A 25696-nucleotide genomic window follows, 5' to 3' on the forward strand; every position below is an offset into this window, starting at 1 on the left:
ATGTTTTCGTATTATATTTATGTTATATATTAATTTATATATAATTAAGTTATTTCTCGACTGTCTTTTATGTTTCATTGATAGGCCAGCCTATTCTTTAATCTACTATTATACTTTAGAGATTATAGTTTTATAATGATTTAATAAGTAATAAGATTGGTATATCATCATTACTCTTCATTTTTCAAAAATCTCTTACTTTTCTTTCTTCTCCATTCTTCCAAATAAACTATAGAGTAAATTGCCAGGCTTTTAAAAAAATCTCCTTTGGGATTTTAATACTAGGAGAAAAATGTATTTGTTTACACAATTTAGTATTCACACTTAAGAACATGTCATGTCTTTCTTTTATGTCTCTTAGTAAATATTTGTAGTTTCCTCCATTATAGATCCTGCACATTTATTAAAAACACTAATCCTATGCTTTTCGTATTTTTGTTTATATTGTGATTGACTTTTTCCCATGATATTTTCTAATCAGTGATCACAAATACATGTGAAAGGTATAGTGTTGTTTATTGTATTTATTTTTCTACTCCGAATCCTTTCTGAACTTTGCTGTAAATCCTTGATTTTTGAGTGTTCTAGAAAGATAATTACTATTATCTGCAATTAATAATGTTCCTCCTTTTCAGTAGTGAAAATGCTTATTTATATTTTCTGTTTTGGTGTACAGTCCAGAACTTCCAAGGCAATGTCAAGCAATAGTGGAAATAGCAGATAGTCCTACTCCCTTATAAAAATACTTCTAGTAGTTTTCAGTTGTAAATATGATTTTGAATATTGGTTCAAGGTGAGCCACATCATGTAAAGAAAATACCCTTCTATTTCCAGTAAATCAAGATTATGTTTTAAAATAAAAAATGGGGGGCTTGTCTTCCCAAATCACCTGTGCAAACAGAGCCCATTCTTTCAACTTTCCTCATCAATAGCAACTAACCAAGGAGGGCAACATTCACTTCCGTTCTTTATTACGTTTTCCAGTCAAAGCTGAATTAAAGAAGAGAGCCATATCATTTTGTTTCTACACTGCTCAGCTGTGCCCTAGCCTGGCCTGCTTTTCAGATCACTAGTCTGAGTACAGTGTGATGCGCACAGCAGTCAGCCCAGTTCCAGTGAGTACCAGGCCTTCATCAGGATGGACACTTGGGCATCATATTCTTCCCAGCATCTGGGTCCTTGGGACTTGGAAACAATGAAGTAAGTGAAAAATCCATACAGCCATCTCCTGGGGGTATTCTCATCACCAAGCTGCTCAGATTGCTTTATTTTAGGAGATGCAGCTCCCTCTTTTCTTCTGTCTCACACCCCTCTCAAGCAAGCCTGGGCCTTCTTCCAAGAGGTTCTACCTCTAGTTGTATATATAAAATGAGGCATGGATGAATATGAGGGTGGGTGTAGGTGGTGAGCGGGAAAACCGAGCCCTTGTGGCTTCAAAAAGTAGGGTCTGCTGTAGAAGGACAGTTGCCTCTGATTTCTGGTTGGTATAGACCTCTATGGAGTTGGGAGCCAATAGACCACCAACACTGGAATAAATGAGGTAGAGAGAATATAAGAGAAAATCTAATTTGTTTGTTTATAAATTTTGAGTATTGTAAGACTCATTTATATCATATCAACACTGATTAAATGCTATTGTTTCGGCCTGAAGGTGTTCATCCCATCAAAGAGCATTTATAAGGCACCGTCTACAAAGCACCTGAAAATTCTGATGGACACAGGAGTGGATGGGTTTGGGGGATAAGAACAGGGATGTTGGCACAGTGCATACTGAGAAGTTGAGCGCCCCAAAGTAAAGCAATGTGGGCAGGTTGGAGATAAAGAAGCCAGCAGATGTGCATGCTAGTTTCTCACTTCCTCATTCAATTAGAGTCCCAGAAAAGCAGATAAAAAGTCCCTTTCAGGTGGTTACAGCCTAGTGGATACATAAATGAAGACCATGTAAAGCAGAGTGATAGACACCATATGAAATAAAACTTGGTAAGGGAAGACTGGGGAGTCTTTAAAAGAAAGTGGTGTTGGAACTGGGCTTTCTAAGAAAAATTGGGGGTTTCCCTGGTGGCGGAGTGGTTAAGAATCCGCCTGCCAATGCAGGGGACACGGGTTCGAGCCCTGGTCCGGGAACATCCCACATACGGTGGAGCAACTAAGCCCGTGCGCCCCAACTACTGAGCCTGCACTCTAGAGCCCGCGAGCCACAACTACTGAAGCCTGCGTGCTTAGAGCCCGTGCTCCGCAACAAGAGAAGCCACGGCAATGAGAATCCTGAGCACCGCAACGAAGAGTAGCCCCCGCTCGCCGCAACTAGAGAAAGCCTATGCGCAGCAAAGAAGACCCAATGCAGCCAAAAATAAATAAATAAATTTAAAACAGAAAAAGAAAAATCGGAACTTGCCAAGACTGGGAGAATATCATCTATGCAGGGTATTTTATGAACCAAGGCACAGAAGTGTTGGGCCTCTGTGGAAGCAGCAGGCTTGTGGTTTAACTTTCCTGGCACATAGGGAAGAGCAACCAGAGATCAGTTTAGAAAGGCTGATTGGAACCAGATTGTGGAAGGCCTTGAACGTCAATCATTCAAGACCCTTGGACTTTATTCTCTAGGCAATGAGGAAGAGTGAGGTGTCACCAAGAAGAATGACTGTTTATTTATTCATGAACGACACTAGACCTGAGGTGATAAAGCATCAGGATCTCTCTGGTGACCATTTACGTGGGCTGGTCACTGCAGGGTGTCCCAGCCCCAAGGACCCCTCAGTTGAGGTAACTCCTTCATGGAGTTTACTAGAATACATTTAATTAACAGCTTCTAGGCTCAGCCTTTGAAGGAAAGATTTTTCAGATATCACCTTTGTCTTGCAAGCATTAGAACATATTTTAAAACATATGAGGATATATCAAAACATCTGAAGATGTATCTGGTATTTGCCCAACAGAGATAATTGATTCTGCAACGTGTGTGCCAAATTATAGGAAACATTCCTTTAGCATCTAAAAATACCGTTTGCTGTTTCTTCAGATATATTCTCACTTCTGCTGGTATCTGCCTTGGGCCTCACAATTTCCATTCTGTTTTCTGATTTTCAAGATATATACCATGGGACGGAGGCACATGACATCCGTGACTCTCATGTGCAGTGGGACCACATCTGCACTGTAATTTGCAAGTCATTTACTCCGATATCCTCTCTGGCCACTGAATGTTGTGAGGCTATTCTCATTTACTAGAAGAGCAAATAACATGTCTCCATCGCACACACGCTAGCCTCTGAGTGTTTTCATGTTATTAGGGTCATCAGCTGGGTTCATTTGTTCTGTTCATACCTGGAACACCAGGTTTGGATATTTTATTCTTCCATGTTATACTAATACAATAATTAATCCTTCAAGTTTATTTTTTAAATCATATAGTAGAAATCCCTTATAATGTAATTGTGAAGAGTGAGAAAAAATAGACTTACAGGACAATCGTGTTCTGTCTGTAAGGCAGTGACTGTAAGGAATTTCAGTTCAGTGGGCATCACTGGACCCAGGGTGCACTGGGTTAAAATTAAATTTATTAAGAAGTTATTGAGCCCATTTTTGGACCCAGCATTGTGAGAGGAATAAAATAAAGAGAAAGATTGACTCTGGCCCTCTACCTCTTGTTTTGTTTCAAAGATGAGCCATACCCAAGTGAAACGATGGCATGGCCACCTGAGGCCGTCCATGCTTGAAGAGAGTGTAAAATAGAGAGAAGTGGGAAGGACATAGGAAGGAGGAGCTCTCCCTGGGGCAGGATCCTCCTGCTGTAGGAGATTTCATGCAGGAGATGAAACTTGATCTGTGTCCAGAGGATAGGCTAGATTTTGCTAAGTAGGAGGCGGGTATAGTCCTAGGCAGGACAACAGCCTAAGCACAAACAGAGAGGGTTGAATGATTCTCTTTTGCCTTGGAAATGCAAAAGAGTGTAGGGTGGCAGAGAGAAAAATCAAAAGCAAGCCTTGTTTCACAGAACACCTGGAAAATTAGCTAAGACTGAGGCAGCATGCTGCGGAATAGGCACGGATGGAGGTAGGCGGACAGTGATGTTTTGACTCTATGCTGAGAACAATGGGAGTCCTTGAAGATACCGGGGCAGGTTTTTCAGCGGGGCACCTAAGACAGATTCGTTAGATGACAGCAGGAAGGCTGTATGTGAGAGCAGAGAGGCTGTGGAGAGAGAAGCAGTTAGGAAATGAAAACCCAGACCATTCAGTCATTTACAAAACATCAAGCTCCAGGGTGGGTTTGGCACTGGGGTTACAAAGAGTAAGATGTAGTCACCACTCTCAAGTAGCTCAGAAGCTAGGAGCGCAGAGCATCACAGAAGCAAATTCCAAAGCAGTGTGGCCAGTGCCTTCCAGGCTAACAGATGGAAAAGAGACCTCCCAGATCAGGGTGGTGGCAATAGGAGGGAAAGGGCCAGTCTATCCACTACCATCTGACCCACTGTCGAATCTTACAGCCTTCTCCAGACCACCCTTTTACCCAGGGAGCCTATTTCACAACCCTAAAAAAAGCTGTCTCCACTTAGGGGAAAAAATAACATAGTGTTACTTTGAAATAACCCCTATCAGAATAGGGATGAGAATCAAAGGTGAGCATTTAGACACTGCGGAAGGTCTGTGGCTTCAGTCCTAAACACAGCCCACCCTCTTCACAGTCATCCTACGTATTCTATACCCTTTAGGGTCTGAAAAGGAGCTGCATAACTATTCTTTTGCTATGGAAGCAGCCATGGAAAGTTGTAGCTCTCACACCTATTAAATAAGTGTCCATGGAAAGTTGTAGCTCTCACACCTATTAAATAAGTGTATCTGGTGGTCAAGGTGTATCCTCTAATCCTTAAAAGGAGGTGGGTTGGGCAGGTTCAACTTTCATCAAGCCATTAGATTTAGGGCTGGGAACATTATTCAAAATTTTTTCACCTAGTTCCTATCAAAATAAACGTGAACTTCTGTCCCCCTTTTGTTTCTTTAACTCATATGTCAATTTTACTGAAAGAATGAACTCCAGGTAGCTTTTGCTTTGGGAGAATTAGAAGTAATAATATGATTAGATGAACGATTTAATCTTCCCTCTATCTGAGAAGATAAAAATGAAGAGAGACACACAGGCTCCAAAGTGTCCAGTCTCATGTCTGCGACCCAGGGCACGTTTACTCCGTGTCTATTGTCAGACAGTGGAGGGAACACAGGGCAAGAGGCAGTCAGATCTGATTTCAATACTGGCTGTGCCATTTATTTATTGGCGTTGATTCCTTGGGCAAGGTACTGACCTTCTCATCTGTAAAGTGGAGAGAGTACTGCCAACCCTCCAAGCCCAAAGAGTTGTTACAAATACATAAATTAAATTAGATAATAGGTGTTCTTTTGAAGTGTAAGGTATGCAAGGTATAAAGGTAGCATTTCTTTTTCAACAGGTCATCCTAACCATCACATCATGGAGGATTTCAATTTTGGTGGCAGCCCTCACCCAATTCTGTGTCGCCTTCTTTGTAGAGGTAAAGAAATCTCTGTATAGCTCTTATTATGTTTCTGGGGAGATAAATAAAGGACTGACTCTCAACAGATGCTCAGTTTTTAGAGCAATCACTTTAATCCCCCAAAGTGATACTGCACATGTTCTCTTTGGGGAAATGAGAAATTCTTTGAAGGCTGCATAGAAATGCTCTCAGTATCTGTAGTGTAGAAAGCAAAACATCAAATTAACTAATTTTGTCTCACATGAAGGTATTGTATTGTACTTTCCTAGTATTTTTAATAATCTGGTAGAGACTAGACCAGGTGACCTTCTAGCTCTAAAATTCAATGAGACCTTTTAGAGTGAAGAACTGTCTTCAGGAAGGCTTCCTTCATTAAGAGAGAAGCGAAGCCATTGCTCATTCTAGTCAATTCTTACCCTTTGAAGGTCTTCTCCTATAGCATTTCTCTTCTACTCAGTGTCACTAAATGACTTTACCTACTCAATGAAAGGCTCAGGTACTATTTTTTAAGGGACTGTTAAATAAAAAGATTCATGTACTGAAGTTCCTTGGGAAAAGGCATCGACCAAATTAAGAAAAAATATGCTTATATACAAATATCCCATTGTACACAAGGCACATAAAATTTCTCACAGTCAAAGGAATTCCATTTTTGAGACTTTATTTTAGAAAACAACCTAAAAAGAGAGAAGAAACTTGTATGTATGAAGGTTTTCATCATAGTATTATCTACAGGGGTAAAATATTAAATTCAACTCAAGTGTTCAGAAGTAGAGATGCTGGTTAAATAAATAGTAATACAGCAATTTGAAGAGATGTTATACAATCATTAAAAATGATTATTGAGAAGATGGTAGCTACAAACTGTATATGACAGAGAGTCTAGTATAAACAAAAGTGGAATGCAAGATTTGACCAATTCTATTATTATAAATGCATAAAAATTGTGTGTACTTGTAAGCACAGAAAAAAGAGACCCCACCCCCAAAATGGAAAGCAAAACCCATTTGCTTTCTAGAGTTCATTCATTCATTCAACAAACCATTATTTGACACCTTCTTTGTGGCATGGGGCAGGTAGCAGTGATTTTTTTCTTCTCTTGATTTTGAGTACATTATTTTGTTATCATTTCAGTCCAGCAGTAAAATAATTCTAAGTGAATTGCCAGCCAGGATTGAACTAGGAAATCTGTGGAAATGAAAGGCTGTAAGCTTTTGGAGATTTCTGTGAACACAAGCACGCTCTCAATTCTCAAGGGAAAGAACCCGGGGAGCTGCTAGGTTTCGTGAGGCTGCAGAGAGAAGGGGCCACAGCATCAGTAATAAGCACCTTTAGAGCAAGGCCTGGGAAAACAAGGGGTGGCAGTAAGCAACCTGGCTGCCAGGGGAAGTGGATGATGGTTTAATTGTTTTTTTCCACCTGATTTTCCATCCTTCAAAATCGAGAGCTCTGGCTACTGATCAAGAAAAAATGTGGAATCCATTCTAAAAGTCAATATAAGAACTGGCAAAACAAAAAAACTGGCAGAAGACCCAACCTGGCCTCCCACAAACAGGACAGATTATTCAGGCGATGGCACAAACGGATTCTACATCAACCAAGGCTATGAAAACTATGAACAGATTCCAGAAGAAAAACTCGAATTGGGAGGCCAAACCACAGAGCCACATTTTTGGACCAGATTGTAATCAGAATTGTTAACAGCATCCCTCTTTTACCCAGAAACTAAAACACTGTAGAGAGGTGATGATAGTCTACCCTTATCTTTTCTTTCTCCATCTGAAGATTCAAAGTGCACTTCTCAGTGTATTGGGCCTTGCAACAAAGGCCCTTAAATATGTTTATTTTGACTGTATCCTCTACCATTGAGAAAAATAATGCATTTCCTAGAGTATCGTTTTTTTTCTAACAAACTTTATTCACAATGCATAGCATTATCCTGGTTAAAATGCACAACTTTTCATGGTAGTAAAATTAATAGTATGAACATCAATAGAAGAAAGGAAAAATGAAGGACAGTTTGATCTTTGAAAGTTTCATCAACATATTTTTACGTTCATCTATGGAAATAAAGGAATCTGAAAAAAAAAAGCTTCTCTCAATAAATTGTCACATGTTTACTTAACGTTACATTCACTTGCAAAGAACATTTATGCATATATCTTTTCCCAAGGTCACAGAATCCCTCGTTTTGCTTCTTTATATGGTTTTAATAGAGAAACAAGAATTGAAATTTACTTCAGAAAATTCAGCTCTAACTGTGGTAAGTGTGGAAGTGGAGAATGATGGCGGTGTCTGATAACTGCCTATAATCTTGGCTTGGGCACAGCTAACATCTAAGAAATAAACTATTAAAATGTACTTTTCACTCAAAGAAGCATGGCACCTTTATTTGCTTTTTATTACTGACAGGAAAATCTCAAGTTCTAACTCCAAAAGTTGGCCCAGACCCAGCATTGCTCATCTTAAAAGAAGCAATCCTAGGGAAGGGACCCATAATGTTTGTATCTACAGCATGACAATTCTCAGGATGCTAAATGACTTAAGTTCCATTTCATCTTTTCATAATCTAAATCAATTATCAGATGCACATTAAGGACCACAAGAACGGGTACATGCTTTACAAATATATTCTGCACTTTATTACCTTTAACATATATCAACCTCACTGTGACCTTGAGAGGATATTTATTCCTAGTGAACATTTTAAATTCCCTACTAGGATTTCCTTGTAAGCATAAATCTAATTTTGCTAATTAAACAGATCTTTAATGGGTCATAGGCAATTAGTTAACCAGTCCCATTCTAAGAGTGCCCATTACGTGCCTAATGCTGTGATGCATGGATTCAATCATGTCTTTACAATTCTGAAATATTTAGGATTGAAAAAATGTTTTCAAATTTCAGTAATTCGTTGCTGTAAATAGTATTATATGCTTTTTACACAAACCAGCAGCATAAATGCAAATTCCTATTCAAACAAACATTTTATATTTTATTTTATTTTTAATCTTTTCTTGGATGTGCAGCTCTTGGAGAGTGACAATTTTTAAATGTGTCTAATTTAGCTTATGATTAAGAAATACATGTCAACCTAAAACACGGCAGCTCAGGTTCCTTGAGCTGAAATATCTGTATTTAGTAATTTGACCTTTAGAATGAGAAGATTCAATTGATACACTGTGACATGCAGGTAGCATAAAAAGATTTTTTTTTAAATCTTTTTTCAACAAATGTACAGCCTCCCACCACTCAGGTTTTCAACAACCAATCAGGTATCCGATAGGCGATGATCTTTATTTCACACATCTTTTTTGAAGGTGGGGACTGGACATGATAAAGTTGGACTCTACACTAGACTTCATTAAAAATACACTCAGAGAAAGGTTAAGTAGTCTTGGGGAAAATGTTTGACGAAAGCACAATGAACATGGCCACATATCAAATGATCACCTATAGGAAAAACAAACCAGACAGCCTTAAACGACCCATCACCAAGAGTGGCCACTTTTTGAGAAGACTGATGGCTAACTTTGTGAGCTTATCTCTAAGGCTGAAAACTGCTAGAGACTTGAACACTACCTGTGAAAAATGAATCCATGAATTTCATTTAAAAGCACACTTGTGACTTTTCAGTATTATTCAGTACTGCTAGGACTGCCTTCTGGAGTGGACATGTTCAGAGTCCTCTAGAAGGGTTTGACCTGAGGATCCTCAGGATGTCCTCTGTGTTGCCAATTCTATTCCCTCGCCCATAGGCCAGTGTGGAAATTTCACCACACCCCAGTCTCCTGTTCAGGGCTAAGATTTGTCCTCTGCAGTTATCTTTATTAAAAAGTAAGCACACCCAGGGAGACAGAACACATTAAGCTGCTGCCAATCTCACCCTGATTAGACAATACTAGGAAAGAGCCTTTTTTTTTGCTTTTATAATTTTACTATTGAGAGTAGGACATAAAAGGAATATGAAACTGAATTTAGAATAAAAATGCAGGGATAATTTTGGATCATGCTATCCGGTAGGAGACACACCTCCCAGAAGAACAGGGGAGGAAGAGAGTTTATCTGCAGGAAGGGGGTTTATCTGCAGACAGAAATGGTGCCATAAGAAAGGGAAGGGATTAGTCAGGGAACAGGAAGAGAGACAGGGTCTCTACTTGCCCTGATGGTAGCACGTGACCCCTTCTGTTATCAGTATTCTTAACCCTGCAATTAGATTGTGAAGTATTTCTGGCCTGGGAGTAAAATCTAAATCAGTTGAACAGGTCCAAGACTTTCACTGAGTCATCTGTTTAGTTACTTTATCTACCATATTCCTGGTTCCCTCATTCCACCCCGAACCCCCTAAATTTACTTAAACTTTTCCTTTATTTAATGCCATACTTTTAATGATGGCACAATAAGGATGTCATTAGCTGGCAGTGTCGTTTGTAGGGTAATGTTATAATATCTGATATAATCCCAGGGTATAGAGACCTGCATCCACTTCTCCCCACCTGCTGCCGATAAGAATTCCACTGGAAAGGTATTAAAAAGTAGTGTGTTTCGTTCAACACATAATCAATAAAATGCAAGGGTAAAATCATGACACTCCTTGACATAGTAAAAGCCTTGAAAAGTAACACAGGATATTGTTTTCTAAATACGGCACCTTAAACCTACATTTAATGATCTCTTGCTAAGGTTAAGAGGGTCAAACTCTTGAAATACTTCAAAATCCAAAGGGAATGATGGAGCTTTGTAGAAGTAACAGCCCACTCCAGCTTCTCACATATTCCTTACAAATGAGTCGCTTCCAGGGAAATCACTGGATCTGAAACACTGGAGCCGAGAGTTCCTTCTCCCATTCACCCCCTGTCCCCATCTACACAGGAGCAAGGAGATGGGTGTGCAGCCTCAAATGGTTTATTAATCAAAAGTTCTTCAAGCTGCCTAACCAAATGCTGAATTTCCAAAATTCTTTTCTCACCAGAAAAGGAATATGAATTTTGATGTCAACCCAAAAATTTGGGGCTCTTAACATTTTTTTTCAAAATCACATATAAAAGGTTCTTTATCCCTCTGGCAAATACAAAATAGTTACCCTCAGGGGAAAGGAAAACAATATTTATAGAAGATAAATGATGATGTGATATTAAGATCCTCTGCTGGCTCACTCAAAAGGCTACTGCTTCTTACTCAAGCTGCCACAGGAAATCTATGCTAGTAGGGAGAAAAATTTCCATGGCTCAGTGATGAGACAATACCAGTAAACAATTTATTAAAGAGCCTGCCATCCATCATTGGAATTTGGAACAATAATGATACATTGAAAATAAGTATTCATCCCAAGTTTCTTTTCCTCCTCACAAATTCCTTCGGCTCCAATATCTCTTCAGTAAATTAATAGTATTTTGCTCTTAGTCTTTTTGGAAACAAGCCAAGGAAAGAGAAGGCACCAGCGGCAGCTGCCACAAACCCAATGGTACTTATTGCTCGGTTGGCCTATAAGGAAACAGGAAACAAACAAAAACACATCTTATTCTAAAAGCATCTCAGTGTCCTAAACCCCAGCTTTAGCTTGTTTCCTAAACTGAAGACCCATTTTAATGTACAATGGATGAATTTAAAACTCAATGCAAAATTAAAATTCTGTATGCAGATGAAATAAATTTATAATTATTATAATTATGACAAAGATAGAAATACACATAGGTAGAGATCCCTCATTTTTTTTTTTTAAGAAGATGTTGGGAGTAGGAGTTTATTAATTATTTTATTTTTGCTGTGTTGGGTCTTCGTTTCTGTGTGTGGGCTTTCTCTAGTTGTGGCAAGCGGGGGCCACTCTTCATCGCGGTGCGCGGGCCTCTCAGTATCGCGGCGTCTCTTGTTGCGGAGCACAGGCTCCAGACGCGCAGGCTCAGTAGTTGTGGCTCACGGGCCTAGTTGCTCCGCGGCATGTGGGATTCTCCCAGACCAGGGCTCGAACCCGTGTCCCCTGCATTAGCAGGCAGATTCTCAACCACTGCGCCACCAGGGAAGCCCGAGATTCCTCATATTTTTATAGCTTCTGAGAGTCTACAAACTCATTATGCCACAATTCCTAATAATTATCATAGTACCCCTGGGAGGTAGCATTACTCCTGTTTTGTAAAACTTGAGAAGTTAAAAGTGATTTGCCCGAGGGAGGTCGTACCACCACGATGTTTAGATATAGTTTAGTCTTGAACCATGTGTTCTCCCCCTATGAAACCCCTACCCCCTAAACACATACTGGTTTGGTTGATTCTATATCAAGGTGAATATCCTGTGTGTGTGTGTGTGTGTGTGTATTGGTTGAGGGGTGTAGACATGATAAGAAAGTGGGAGCACTCATTCAAGAAGTCTATTAAAAAGATGACAGCATTTGGATGGACCCGTATGTGTGTGTGTGTGTGTGTGTGTGTGTGTGTGTGTGTGTGTTCCTTGACTTCATGTCTGTTAGGAAAATAATTCAGGGATGTGACTTGAGCTCAATACCTATAGGCTCTTATTTGGTAGATACACTTTCTATTCTGATAAACAAACTTCAAGAGAAGTCAATACTGATGATAACTATCATGTCAAAAAGTAATTTCTCATGTAGATAAACAAAAATAAACCACTCTCAAGCTCAATTGTCCATAAAGGAGCTCAGACATTTATATCTTTAAGGGTATTAATCATCATCATGATGATGGAACTGATGAATATTCATGGTTTCATGGCACTCAACTAATATCGCCTTCCATCTGCAGTGCAATTTTATGACCCAAAGGTCACATTCAGATACTTCAGAGTCATCAGGTATTCTGAAAACAACAGTTATTCTCTGGGAGTTAAGAATCGGGCTTTCAAATAAAGCAAAACATTTTTCCTAAATTACTCTGGAGACCAGCCCCAATGCTGGAAAGTGTGACCCAGCTCACACTGGAGCATGCCCTCTGTCTAACCCACAGCCCTCCACCACGGAGCCTGCCACCCCCATATGCCACATAATGTTCCCTCCCTAACTGTGGGTTCCCTATGGGGAACAGGCAGCATGGGTTCTAGCCAGGACAGAAGCACAATGGCAAGAGTATTCACTTCATTACATCATCCTGTGGTCTGTGGGGATGAGGCCTGTAATTATAACTCCCTGCTCTGTTACCATCCCCAGTTGCCAAAGAGAACGACACTGGCAAACAACTGAAAAATCCTATTTTAGTTTACAATTCTAATTGAATGTATTTGGTTGGTTGGTTATTTCTTTTATCTGTAATTTTTAATTAGTTGCTACCTAAGTTGCTTCCCAGGAGAGAGTCAGAATTCACTATAGCATAGAGCTACCCACATAGCTCATGGGGAGCAAAAAAGGGCTGGGAGATACAAGATACCAGACAAAATTCCAAAGAGGGGCAGAATCAATAATCAGACAGGGAGTAAGGATTATAAACCAAGCCCAAACCTCATGCAATTCCAGGCAGATGCTGAGATTCCAAGGAGGGCTGATACAGGAAAATATGGCAGGCAATGCAAAAACAGGAAGGTGCAATTGGTATCTTTAAACAGAGATATCAAATGGCAGCAGAGGACAGCCCTGGGAAAATGGCAGGATCCTGTGGGTGGGGTGGCCCCAGCTAGATGCAGTCCTAACTCATTGGGTATCTTTCAGCCACTAGTAACATAACATGTGAGAGAAATCCCATAAATCTAAGAGACCTGGGGAGGGGACAGACAACTTAATACTAACTCAAAATCCCCTGAGATTGCACAGGCAAGATACAATTATAATAAAGCCACTTCCAGCATGCAGTTTCCCAAATCCCAAACATTTATTTTTTTCAAGTTGCATTCTAAATGGAAAAAGCACATGTAATTTGGACAATCCCTTAGAGTTATGTGTAATGGGATCTGACCTGCAAGATTATAAAATCCCAGGATTTTTGTGGTGAAACAGCATGAAGAAGAGCTTTTACTTCATGGCTGATTTAGGATTATAAGATCACCAAATCCTATCCGGCACACTTCATCCTTTATAGGGCTTTCGGGGTGGGGGGGGGGGCATGGTAAACAACCCATTCTGAGGATCTATATATACATGCTCAATGAAATGTTAGCTATAACTGAAGCAGCTGGGTCCAGACATCAGTTTAGCTGGGTCACAGATGACTGTAGGGGTTATCAAAATCCCTCTTCCCCCAAGACTCTAAGGCTGCAGTGCTATGCAAAGAAACACAGTCAGCGTGTAGTGTCAGCTTGTCCAGGCCCATTCAAGGGTGCTGCTATCTTCCACAAAGATAGACACATTTTAATAACTTGTTTAGACTCGAACAGTGAGAAATGTTGATTTTAGGAATTTGTAAAAATAAGGAAAAGACAAGCCACAGGCTGGAAGAAAACATTGGTGAAAGGCATATTTGATAAAAGGTAGTTTTCCAAAATATGCTAAGAACTCTTAAAACTCAACAATATGAAAACAAGCAAGCAACACAATTAAAATTGGGCTAAAGATCTCAAGAGACACATCACTAAATGTGATATGCAGATAGCAAATAATACATGAAAAGATGTCCAACATCATACATATTTAAGGAATTGCAAATTAAAACATTGGAGATACAACCACGTACCTATCAGAATGGCTAACCTCCAAAACGCTGACAGTGCCAAATGTTAAAGATTGGGAGCAACAGGAGCTCTCGTTCATGGCTGATGGGAATTCAAAATGGAACAGCCACTTTGGAAGACAGCTGGGCAGTTTCTTACAAAGCTAAACATACTCTTACCGTATGATCCAACAATCATAATACTTGGTGTTTATCCAAATGAGTCAAAAATTAACATCCACAAAAGACCTACATGCAAATGTTTCCAGCAGCTTTTTTTCATAATTACCAAAACTGGGAAGCAGCCAAGATGTCCTTCAGTAGGTGAGTGGAAAAATAAACTGTGGTGCATCCAGACAAGGGAATATTATTCAGCGATAAAAAGAAATGAGAAACCAAACCATGAAAAGACATGGAAGAATTTTAAGTGCATATTGCTTAGTATGATTTCAACTATATGACATTCTGGGAAAGATAAACTACAGGGCAGTAAAAAAAAAAAAAAAATCAGTGGTTGCCATAGATTTAGAGAAAGAGGGAATGATTAAGCAGAGTATACAGGATGTCATTACACAGTTGTCAAAACCAACAGAATTTACAACATAAAGAGTGAACCCTTATGTTAACTATTTTAGGGGAAGAAAATTTTTTCCTTTACCCATAACAAGTTCTCAGCTGAGGCTCTGTAATAAGAGGAAAGCAAACAGAAGTTTATTAAAATGCATATCTCATATACTCATGGGAGAAATTCAGGGAAAAGTAACTCAAAGAGAGAGAATAAACAAAACACAGCGTTAGTAGAAGGAAAGGAATCATAAAGATCAGAGCAGAAATAAATGAAATAGAAACAAAGAAAACAATAGCAAAGATCAATAAAACTAAAAGCTGGTTCTTTGAGGAGATAAACAAAATTGTAAATCTTTAGCCAGACTCATCAAGAAAAAGAGGAAGAGGACTCAAATCAATAAAATTAGAAATGAAAAAGGAGAAGGTACAATGGACACCACAGAAATACAAAGCATCATAAGAGACTACAACAAGCAACACTATGCTAATAAAATGGGCAACCTGGAAGAAATGGACACATTCTTAGAAATGCACAACTGCCAAGACTGAATCAGGAAGAAATAGAAAATATGAACAGACCGATCACAAGCACTGAAATTGAAACTGTGATTAAAATCTTCCAACAAACAAAAGTCCAGGACCAGATGGCTTCACAGGTGAATTCTATCAAACATTTAGAGAAGAGCTAACACCCATCCTTCTCAAACTTTTCCAAAAAACTGCAGAGGAAGGAACACTCCCAAACTCATTCTACAAGGCCACCATCACCCTGATACCAAAACCAGACAAGGATATCACAAGAAAAGAAAACTACAGACCAATATCACTGATGAACATAGATAGAAAAATCCTCAGCAAAATACTAGCAAACAGAATTCAACAACACATTAAAAGGATCATACACCATGATCAAGTGGGGTTTATCCCAGGGATGCAAGGATTCTTCAATATACCCAAATCAATCAGTGTGATACACCACATTAACAAATTGAAGGAGAAAAACCATATGATCATCTCAATAGATGCAGAAAAAGCTTTCAACAAAATTCAACACCCATTTATGATAAAAACTCTCCAGAAAGTGAGCAAAGAGGGAACCTACCTCAACATAATAAAGGCCATATATGACAAACCCACAGCAAACATCATTCTCAATGGTAAAAAACTGAAAGCATTTCCTCTAAGATCAGGAACAAGACAAGGATGTCCATTCTCACCACTATTATTCAACATAGTTTTGGAAGTCCTAGCCATGGCAATCAGAGAAGAGAAGAAATAAAAGGAATACAAATTGGAAAGGAAGAAGTAAAATCATCACTGTTTGCAGATGACATGATACCATACATAGAGAATCCTAAAGATGCCACCAGAAAACTACTAGAGCTAATCAATGAATTTGGTAAAGTAGCAGGATACAAAATTAATGCACAGAAATCTCTTGCATTCCTATACACTAACAACAAAAGATCAGAAAAAGAAATTAAGGAAACAATCCCCTTCACCATTGCAACAAAAAGAATAAAATAACTAGGAATAAACCTATCTAAGGAGGTAAAAGACCTGTACTCAGAAAACTATAAGACACTGATGAAAGAAATCAAAGATGACACAAACAGGGGCTTCCCTGGTGGCGCAGTGGTTGAGAATCTGCCTGCCAATGCAGGGGACACAGGTTTGAGCCCTGGTCTGGGAAGATCCCACATGCCGCAGAGCAACTAGGCCCATGAGCCACAACTACTGACCCTGCGCGTCTGGAGCTCGTGCTCTGCAACAAGAGAGGCCGCAACAGTGAGAGGCCCGCGACCACGATGAAGAGTGGCCCCCTCTCGCCGCAACTAGAGAAAGCCCATGCACAGAAACAAAGACCCAACACAGCCAAAAATAAATAAATAAATAAAATAAAAAATTTAAAAAAAAAGATGACACAGACAGATGGAGAGATATACCATGTTCTTGGATTGGAAGAATCAGTATTGCGAAAATGACTATACTACCCAAAGCAATCTACAGATTCAGTGCAATCCTTATCAAATTACCAATGGCATTTTTTACAGAAATGTAACAAAAAATCTTAAAATTTGTATGGAGACACAAAAGACCCAGAATAGCCAAAGCAATCTTGCGGGAAAAAAACGGAGCTGGAGGAATCAGACTCCCTGACTTCAGCCTACACTACAAAGCTACAGTAATCAAGACAATATGGTACTGGCACAAAAACAGAAATATAGATCAATGGAAAAGGATAGAAAGCCCACAGATAAACCCACGCACCTATGGTCAACTAATCTATGACAAAGGAGGCAAGGATATACAATGGAGAAAAGACAGCCTCTTCAATAAGTGGTGCTGGGAAAACTGGACAGCTACATGTAAAAGAATGAAATTAAAACACTCCCTAACACCATACACAAAAATAAACTCAAAATGGATTAGAGACCTAAATGTAAGACCGGACACTATAAAACTCTTACAGGAAAACCTAGGAAGAACACTCTTTGACATAAATCACAGCAAGATCCTTTTTGACCCACCTCCTGGAGAGATGGAAATAAAAACAAAAATAAAGAAATGGGAGCTAATGAAACTTAAAAGCTTTTGCACAGCAAAGGAAACCACAAACAAGATGAAAAGACAGCCCTCAGAATGGGAGAAAATATTTGCAAACGAATCAACGGACAAAGGATTAATCTCCAAAATATATAAACAGTTCATGCAGCTCAATATTAAAAAAACAAACAACCCAATCAAAAATGGGCAGAAGATCTAAACAGACATTTCTCCAAAGAAGACATACAGATGGCCAAGAGGCACATGAAAAGCTGCTCAACATTACTGGTTATTAGAGACATGCAAATCAAAACTACAACGAGGGGCTTCCCTGGTGGCGTAGTGGTTGAGAGTCTGCCTGCCGATGCAGGGGACACGGGTTCGTGCCCCGGTCCAGGAGGATCCCACATGCCACAGAGCGGCTGGGCCCGTGGGCCATGGCCGCTGAGCCTGCACGTCTGGAGCCTGTGCTCCGCAACGGGAGAGGCCGCAACAGTGAGAGGCCCGCGTACCGAAAAAAAAAAAAAAAAAAAAGAACTACAATGAGGTATCATCTCACACCAGTTAGATGGGCATCATCAGAAAATCTACAAACAACAAATGCTAGAGAGGGTGTGGAGAAAAGGGAACACTCCTGCACTGTTGGTGGGAATGTAAATTGATACAGCTACTTTGGAGGACGGTATGCAGGTTCCCTAAAAAACTAAAAATAGAATTACCATATGACCCAGCAATCCCACTACTGGGCATATACGCAGAGAAAACCATAATTCAAAAAGACACATGCACCCCAGTGTTTATTGCAGCACTATTTACAATAGCCAGGTCATGAAATCAACCTAAATGCCCACTGACAGACAAACGGATTAAGAAGATGTGGTACATATATGCAGTGGAATATTAGCCATAAAAAGGAACAAAACTGGGTCATTTGTAGAGATGTGGATGGACCTAGAGACTGTCATACAGAGTGAAGTAAGTCAGAAAGAGAAAAACAAACATCGTATATGAACTCATATATGTGGAATCTAGAAAAATGGTACAGAATAACTGGTTTGCAATGCAGAAATAGAGACACAGATGTAGAGAACAAACGTATGGACGCCAAGCGGGGAAAGTGGCAGGGCGTGGTGGTGGTGGGATGAATTGGCAGATTGGGATTGACATATATACACTAATATGTATAAAATACATAACTAAGAAGCTGCTGTATAAAAATAAATAAATCAAATAAGACACAAAGAACTCAGGCTTATATAGCATCTTCAACAAAGAACAATAAATGTGTAGAGAAATGACAGGACACAGGAAAGTGGTTCGCCTTCCAAGGGCAACAGTCTGTGGGAAGGTAAACATAGAGGAAACTAATGGTAAACAGAGGCTTGTATGTAGTTTGCTATGTAGATACCTCTAGTGCCCTCTCTAGGCTGATAAGGGTCTTACATTAACCACTGGTTGTCCCTGATGATTAACTTTTGTCCTTCCTGGTAGAGTGGGGAGGAGGAACACCTTTGAAAATTTATGTCCTGCTTTTAGGCAAATAGGGGGAGAGCAGAGAGCTTTTCTTGCAACCGCTTCTACTCAGTTGTCTCTCAACTGCTCAAAATAATCCTTATGCCAAAGTGACATATTTGCGGGTGGCATATTCTGGTTTCCTTCACTATGGACTCTGGTTGATAAGGATGTACCAATGTTGGTTCATCTTTTGTAACAAATATACCACACTGCTGTAGGATGTTGACAGTGGGGAAGGATACATTTATGTGTGTGGGAGGGGGAGTATGTGGGAACTCTCTATACTTTCAGCTCAATTTTGCTGTGAATTTAAAACTACTCTAAAAAGTAAAGTCCATTAATTTTTTAAAAAATACAGAAAAGTACAAAGAAGAAAAAGATGGGGCCACAATCCTTCCACCTTTCTAACCTTTTTATGTATTTATAGTTTTTTAAATTGGGGGAAATACACAGCCATTTCCCAAGGATACTGTTCTATGCTCAAGACCCCTAAGCCTTAAAGGGACCCTGGAAAACAAATCTAATATTAGTTATTATTAGTACTAACACTATTAATTAGTGATAGAAATAAAAATAACAATTCGAGTGCTGTAGTTTCTTAGATCAAGAGAATTTTACTAAAGAGTGTCAACAAAGATCTATAAAATTGCTAAAATACTGAAATTAAAAGTAGTCTATGAAAGTACACTTTTTATTGGGATGAATAATATGTAACGGAGTATGCTAAGAGACTTTAAAAATCTCTTACAATCTATAAAACAACCTCGCTTTATAGATTAGGAAACTGATAAACAATGTTTCCAAAGTCATCCAGCTATGAAGTGGTGAAGATGGGGCTCTAGCTCAGATCAGCAGAATTCCAAAGCTTAGGTGTGTCCTTAAGGCTGTCACTACACCATCTTCATCAGAACCTGCTAAAGAACAGTTCTATTAGTTGTTAAAAAAATGGTTACTTTTTCATGGGTCTTGACCTGGGTATGAAAGGTGGAAAGATGATAGATTACAAGTGAGAGTCAAAGCAAAAAGATGGCTTTAATTCCTTTTGATTTAGCCACATTAAAAAAAAAATACTGATTGAGTGCAGTGGACAATTTTGTCATTAACAAACTTTATTTCTTAGCCATACCACTACTTTTCAATGCAAAGGTGAGCTGAAACTTGTGTGCACGTCCTCTGTGTTTTGGATCAGAAGCAATTTATTGCTACATGTGAATAGAACATTCATTATGGTAATGCACTTCCTAATAAAAATGAATTTCCAATCAAATTACTTCTTAATAAAAACAAATGTATCCTTTCATTATGTTCCATCTCCCATTTTCCCAAGCTTTCGTGAGAATTGTAACTTCATTCCTCAGAATAGACATTTATATAACAGATCCACCATTTAAAGATACTGAAAGCCTTTACATATTCATTTTCTCACACCACTTTAATAAATCTTTAGGTTAAAACATCAATGATGGAATTGGATTGGTGGGAAAATAGGTAGGGAAAGGGCATGCTTTTAGTGAGGAATCTAACATACTACCGAATAGTGATGGTAAATAACAAAACTATAAGCTACTTCCTCTGGTGGGGGAAGTCCCCCTGGTGGCACAGTGGATAGGACTCCGAGCTCGCAATGCAGGGGGCCCTGGTTCAATCCCTGATCAGGGAACTAGATCCCACATGCATACTGCAACTAAGAGTTCGCATGCCACAACTAAGGAGCCCTGGAGCCACAACTAAGGAGCCTGCTTGCTGCAACTAAGACCCGGCACAACCAAACAATAAATAAATAATTTTTTTTAAAGTCAATTAATTCACTGAAAATCCTCCAAAAGCTCAATGAATCAAAGGATCGCCTCAAAAGCAAAACATTTATTTGAAACTAGCATCTCAAGGAAACAGAAGACATCTACAAAGCCACCAAGCTATGGCATCAGTTAGCCTCTTTCAGCTAATGGAGAAGAATCTCACTATTACCATCTATGTTTTCGGCAAATGAACTCCCACTCAAAAATGTCAGCATTCTTTTCAGCATATTTTTTTCAGTATATAAAGTTACTGATTAAATTGCTGTATGGTGGGGTAATGGGAAAAAAAACTGAAGGACAGAGGGCAATAAGAATGACAGAAAGCTATGGTCTTGACTGCTTCAAGTCCCTTCTAACCTAAATTCATGATACGAATGTTCTAGTCTCAGTGTGGTCATGAAATTGCTGCATGACCTTGGGCAACTCGATTCCCTCCTTTGTCCTTCAGTGTTCTCATATTTTCTTGTTCTTTTCCATTTGTTTGAGGCCTGAAAACTTGATCATAGTCAGTAGCTATTATTTTCCCAATGTAAGAAACTTCCATTTCTCCTAGAGAAAACTCACCTGCTCTGAAACTCCTTCTCCATAGCGGAGCAAAGTCACAAAATGCTCACAGTTGTTGACAAGTAAGTCATACTCCACCTCCTGTCCAGCAACAAACTCTGACCGCTGCATGACTTCTTCCACGGAGAGTGGTGGGTATGTTCCATCGTATTTATTGTTTATTCTGTATGTGTCATTTCCCACAACATCCTTCAAAAGCTGCATCTTCACCAGGGCCTTTCTGCTGAATACAGACTTGGCGCTTGTAAACGATGCAGAAATGCCATCGTCTATAAGGAGAATTCTGGTTAGCAAGATATAGCGACCCAGCCCAGTGAACTCCACTGCCATCCTAACTTATCCTCAAACCAGAAACCATTTAATCTTACTAATAGTAAACCCTCATTCTCTAATTTATCACTAACATCTGTTCAATACTATATGAGTGAGAATATAAGAAAACTTTTTGAAAATCTATATCTACCTATCTTTTTGAAAATTTATAGAACAAATTGGGTGGGAAAACTCTACCTATTTTTGAGGAATAAGTTCCCTATCAATTGATTATTATTAGGGATCTTGGCATATGTTTCCAACAAAGTACAGATAAGATCATTGCCCCCTTTTTCTATGACGCAGTCTATTTTTCAGCATTTGAACCCTTCCAAACTAATGCCATTGGGCTTAGCAGTAGTGCATTACGATTAGTGTTCTTGTCCTGTATCTAAGCAGCTCTCCTTACACCCAGCTCTGTTTTTACACATGTTCTTTTAATTAGGCTTCACTTTGAAACCTGCAGGGGACCCCAGTCTTCTCAGGGGTCAGTTGGGATCAGGCTAGGGCCCTGCCTTTGTTTTGCTAGTTCCTTTAGCCAAGAAACTAAGTCCTAAAACTAAACCTAATGTAGTAGGCACTGTCCACTCTATGTGGCCCCTAGCTGTGCCCTACCCATCTGTCACAATTCCCCATGCCCTACCACTCCATCTTACTGCCTCTATTAGTAAGCATTGGTCTAGACTGCCTGAAACCTTTGTGTCCTGGCGTGCCGTGGTCAGCACCTGAGGCATCTGATTCCTTAGCGTTCAGCTTTAACACCAGGCCCTAGGCCCTCTCCATCTGCCCAAGACTGCTATGCTTGGCCATTGTTCAAGTAAACCATGAGATGAAGGGTCTCTGTATAACCCGTGTTATGACACTTTTCCTTTCAGTTATGACTAAAAGCAAACATTTTTTTCCACTCCTCTTTTTTTCTCTCCTCCAAAATCCTTTTCATTGGAGCAGCATTTCCAGTTAATTATCTTCCATGTTGAAAGTTCTTACACATTACAAGTTCATAGGACACATATATCCTAGTTAGAATTATTCAATTTTTTTTTTTGACTAGTTTGATGTAATCAATTTACTGATGAGAAAATCAAAGCTTGGAGAGATAAACTGGCTTGTGGAACATCCCACAAGTAGTTAACAGAAACAGGAATTTAACTTCAGTCTACAGGATCAAAGGTCAGCGCTTGAACCACATTAAGATGGAGCTTACGGTGGGAAAGAAGAAAACAGCACAGAAACCTCATATTATTTTCCAAATGTGAAAACTGCAGAGATAATGTAAAGAACTGCTCAGCGTTAATTATTAGACTCTACAGAATGAATGGCTCTATATCGTAAATGTCATTTTATTTGCCATTTCCACTTCCAATATTCTAGAACAAGAGGCAAATAGCTCAAAATCTTGCAAAAATCACTTCATTAACAGTTCTCAGAAGCTCTCAAGATAGTAAGACTTAGGCCTATAAACACTTCTTTATAAAGGTATCTTGAGGAAAAATTATTCTAAGCTATTTGTTATTTGCATACATTTTTTCTTAATAATTTGTGCTCATTTCTAAACCTGTAGAAAATACAGAAAAATACAGCATAAACACATAAATAAATATAAACCACCTATTATCCTGCCACTCAGAAATAACTATTATTATTATTTTGATGTATTTTTACTGTCTTTTATTATCACTTGTATATGTGTGTGTATATGTTTGCATTAACATGTATGTGTGTATATATGATTTCTTTGCAAACCAGGTACCATATTACACAATGCACTTTAATCTGGAATTTTCCAATAGCTATCATACAAGATCATCTTTCATGCAATTAACGATGTCCAGAAATGATTTTTAGCTGTTAAAGTATTATTGTTTTAGTCTACTGAGCACCCCATCTTACCACTGCTTCTTCCTTTCTGGAAAAGACTCTTTCTAGGCCAGTCATACTATCCTATTCCTGCACACAGTTATGGTTCAGTGATGGACATGGGACCCACACCAGACAATTAGAGTCATTCTCCATGATTTTTCTAACTGCAATGGGCAGGAAGTAACTCTCTCCTGTGGGTCACAAGCCTGTAAGGATGAGAGCCTAAGAATGCTTATGGTCATCAGCTCAGCTTCTTAGACATAGCCTGGGATAATGAAGACAATATACAGAAAAAGAATGTAGATGTGGGATGGAGAATTTTGATAGTGTTCAATCCCCTAGATCTGGGCATCCCTGAGGCCAGCACCATCTCTACTCTTTCTGTAGTTTCCTTCACTGAAGCAATGAATTTGCCGTTTTGTTTAAGTGAATTTGAATTTATGTTACTTGCAACTAAAAAATTCTGCCAGGCCTTCCCTGGTGGCGCAGTGGTTGAGAGTCCACCTGCCGATGCAGGGGACACAGGTTCGTGCCCCGGTCCGGGAAGATCCCACATGCCGCGGAGAGGCTGGGCCTGTGAGCCATGGCCGCTGAGCCTGTGAATCCGGAGCCTGTGCTCCGCAACGGGAGAGGCCACAACAGTGAGAGGCCCGCATACCGCAAAAAAAAAAAAAAAAAAAAATTCTGCCAAACACAGATACCTAATATCTTGTGGCTAAATCATAATTCACTTAACCATTCCCTTGCTAGCCATTGATCCATTCTGTTTTTTAAACCATTATAAATGAGATAGAAGTGAACATTCTCATACGCAAATATTAAATTAGTATCTCTAAAAGTATTTCCCAAGAATAGATTCATAGAGGTAAAATTACAGGGTCAGAGCGTATGAACTCCTTTAAGACTCTTAGCACATATTGTTAAATTGTTTTTGCGAACAATTTTATCAACTTATATTTCTGTCAACAGTATCCTTGTGTTCATTTCATTATACGTTTATCAACAGATTATCATTTTTTTAATTTTGCTAATGTGAGAGGCATAAAATCTGTCATTTTATTTTATAATTACTAGATGACTGAAAAGCTGAAACCTTTAAAAACAGTCTTCTACAGTCTTCTACAGACTGTTCACAATCTTTTACCCATTTGTTTGTTGGGATTTGGGTGTTCGCTGCTGTTCCCTCAGCTTAAGGAACTCTTTCCCCAAATGTCACGTGCTGGGTTTCTTCACCTCTTTCAAGTTATGTCTCAAATGTTACTTTCTCGTGAGATTTTCCTGACCAGCTAACTTAAAACTGCAGCAGCCACAACTCCCCAGCACTTCCTATCCTGCTTCTATGATTTTCTCCATTATCACTTATCTCTAATCTCAGATTACTTTCTGTATTTTGTTCATGCTCCCTCTCTCAGGCTTGCTCTCTCCCTCTCTCCCTCTCTCTCTGTCTCTGTCTCCCTCTCTCTCTCCACTAGAATGTAAGCTCCACTGTGTAGGGACTGGCTTATGTATCCCTAGCATTTAGAATAGCCTTTGGCACATACTGGAAAATCTATAAATAGATGTTGAATGAATCGAAATAGTCTATTTGTATTATATATAAAGACATTGTGACTCTTGTCATGTTTGTGGCAAATATTTTCCCCAGCTGATTATTTACTTTTTAACTGTGTTTTTTTAATCCAGAGGTTTAAAATTTTAATGTTAATTGGCTTTTGTGATTTCTTCAATGCCACTTTAGTCTTAGAAGGTCCTTCTGTAAACCTAGATCAGTTGGATTTATCTACTTTCTACATTTTATTTCTAGTCTGTTTTATTTTATGATTTTTTCATGATTCCTTCTTGTAACAAGAAAATTAAAAAGCTCCCAGGAGCTTCTGGAAACAAACCTTACCTAGAGGTGCTATGTTGATAACATATCCATCACCCAAGTACAGTGCCCAGTGTTGATAGCCAGGACGAAACACTTCAATCAAATCACCTGGCTGAGGGTTGCCAGGATAGTTCAAACTAAAGCAATCATTAAACGCCATCTGCAATGACAGACACAAAGAAGATCTAGCTGATATGACTTGGCAAAAGAAAATCAGTTCAAGGCTTCTATAGAAACATGGCAATACAGAATTTATTGGGATTGCATTCCTTATTAAATACTTAGATTCACACCACTGTCCTTTTCTTTCAATGATGCCTACACGGAATTATTTGTGCACACATGGACAAGTGGAGAAAGAATTTCTCTATTATTGCTTAATTTTCTATAGCATACTGATTAGCCCCAGGGCTCCTTTATTATAATAAGCATTTCATAATAATATCTGTTTTACTATGTAAGTGTTCAGTTCATGACTACACAAAAAATATAATAAAGCACTTAGCATGAAAAAAGTCAGGATTCAGAAGCAGAAGATCAGAAGTCTTTCAGCCTTGCATATAGTGACTTA

At 39.0% G+C, this 25696-nt stretch overlaps 2 protein-coding genes across 2 annotated transcripts in view; one reads left to right on the forward strand and one right to left on the reverse strand.

The window, feature by feature from the left end:
- LOC309961760 (putative cation-transporting ATPase 13A5) overlaps positions 1–7293 on the forward strand; it is a gene marked incomplete at its 5' end in the record, with an annotated part of 107660 nt that extends 100367 nt beyond the window's left edge. The window contains 4 exon segments of the mRNA XM_082839260.1: positions 3020–3108; positions 5444–5524; positions 6930–7016; positions 7018–7293. Coding sequence (XP_082695386.1) covers positions 3020–3108; positions 5444–5524; positions 6930–7016; positions 7018–7194 — 434 coding nt within the window. The 3' untranslated portion in view covers positions 7195–7293.
- Positions 7294–10888: 3595 nt separating this feature from the next.
- PLAAT1 (phospholipase A and acyltransferase 1) lies at positions 10889–25285 on the reverse strand (the record flags this gene model as incomplete). Its single annotated transcript, XM_082839683.1, has 3 exons — positions 10889–10990; positions 21084–21352; positions 25147–25285. 3 exons carry the CDS (start codon positions 25283–25285, stop codon positions 10889–10891), a joined length of 510 nt encoding a protein of 169 aa, XP_082695809.1.
- Positions 25286–25696: the final 411 nt, after the last annotated feature.

The sequence above is a fragment of the Leucopleurus acutus genome (assembly GCF_964270905.1).
Source record: "Leucopleurus acutus genome assembly, chromosome: 5".
Classification (NCBI taxonomy): Eukaryota; Metazoa; Chordata; class Mammalia; order Artiodactyla; family Delphinidae; genus Leucopleurus; species Leucopleurus acutus.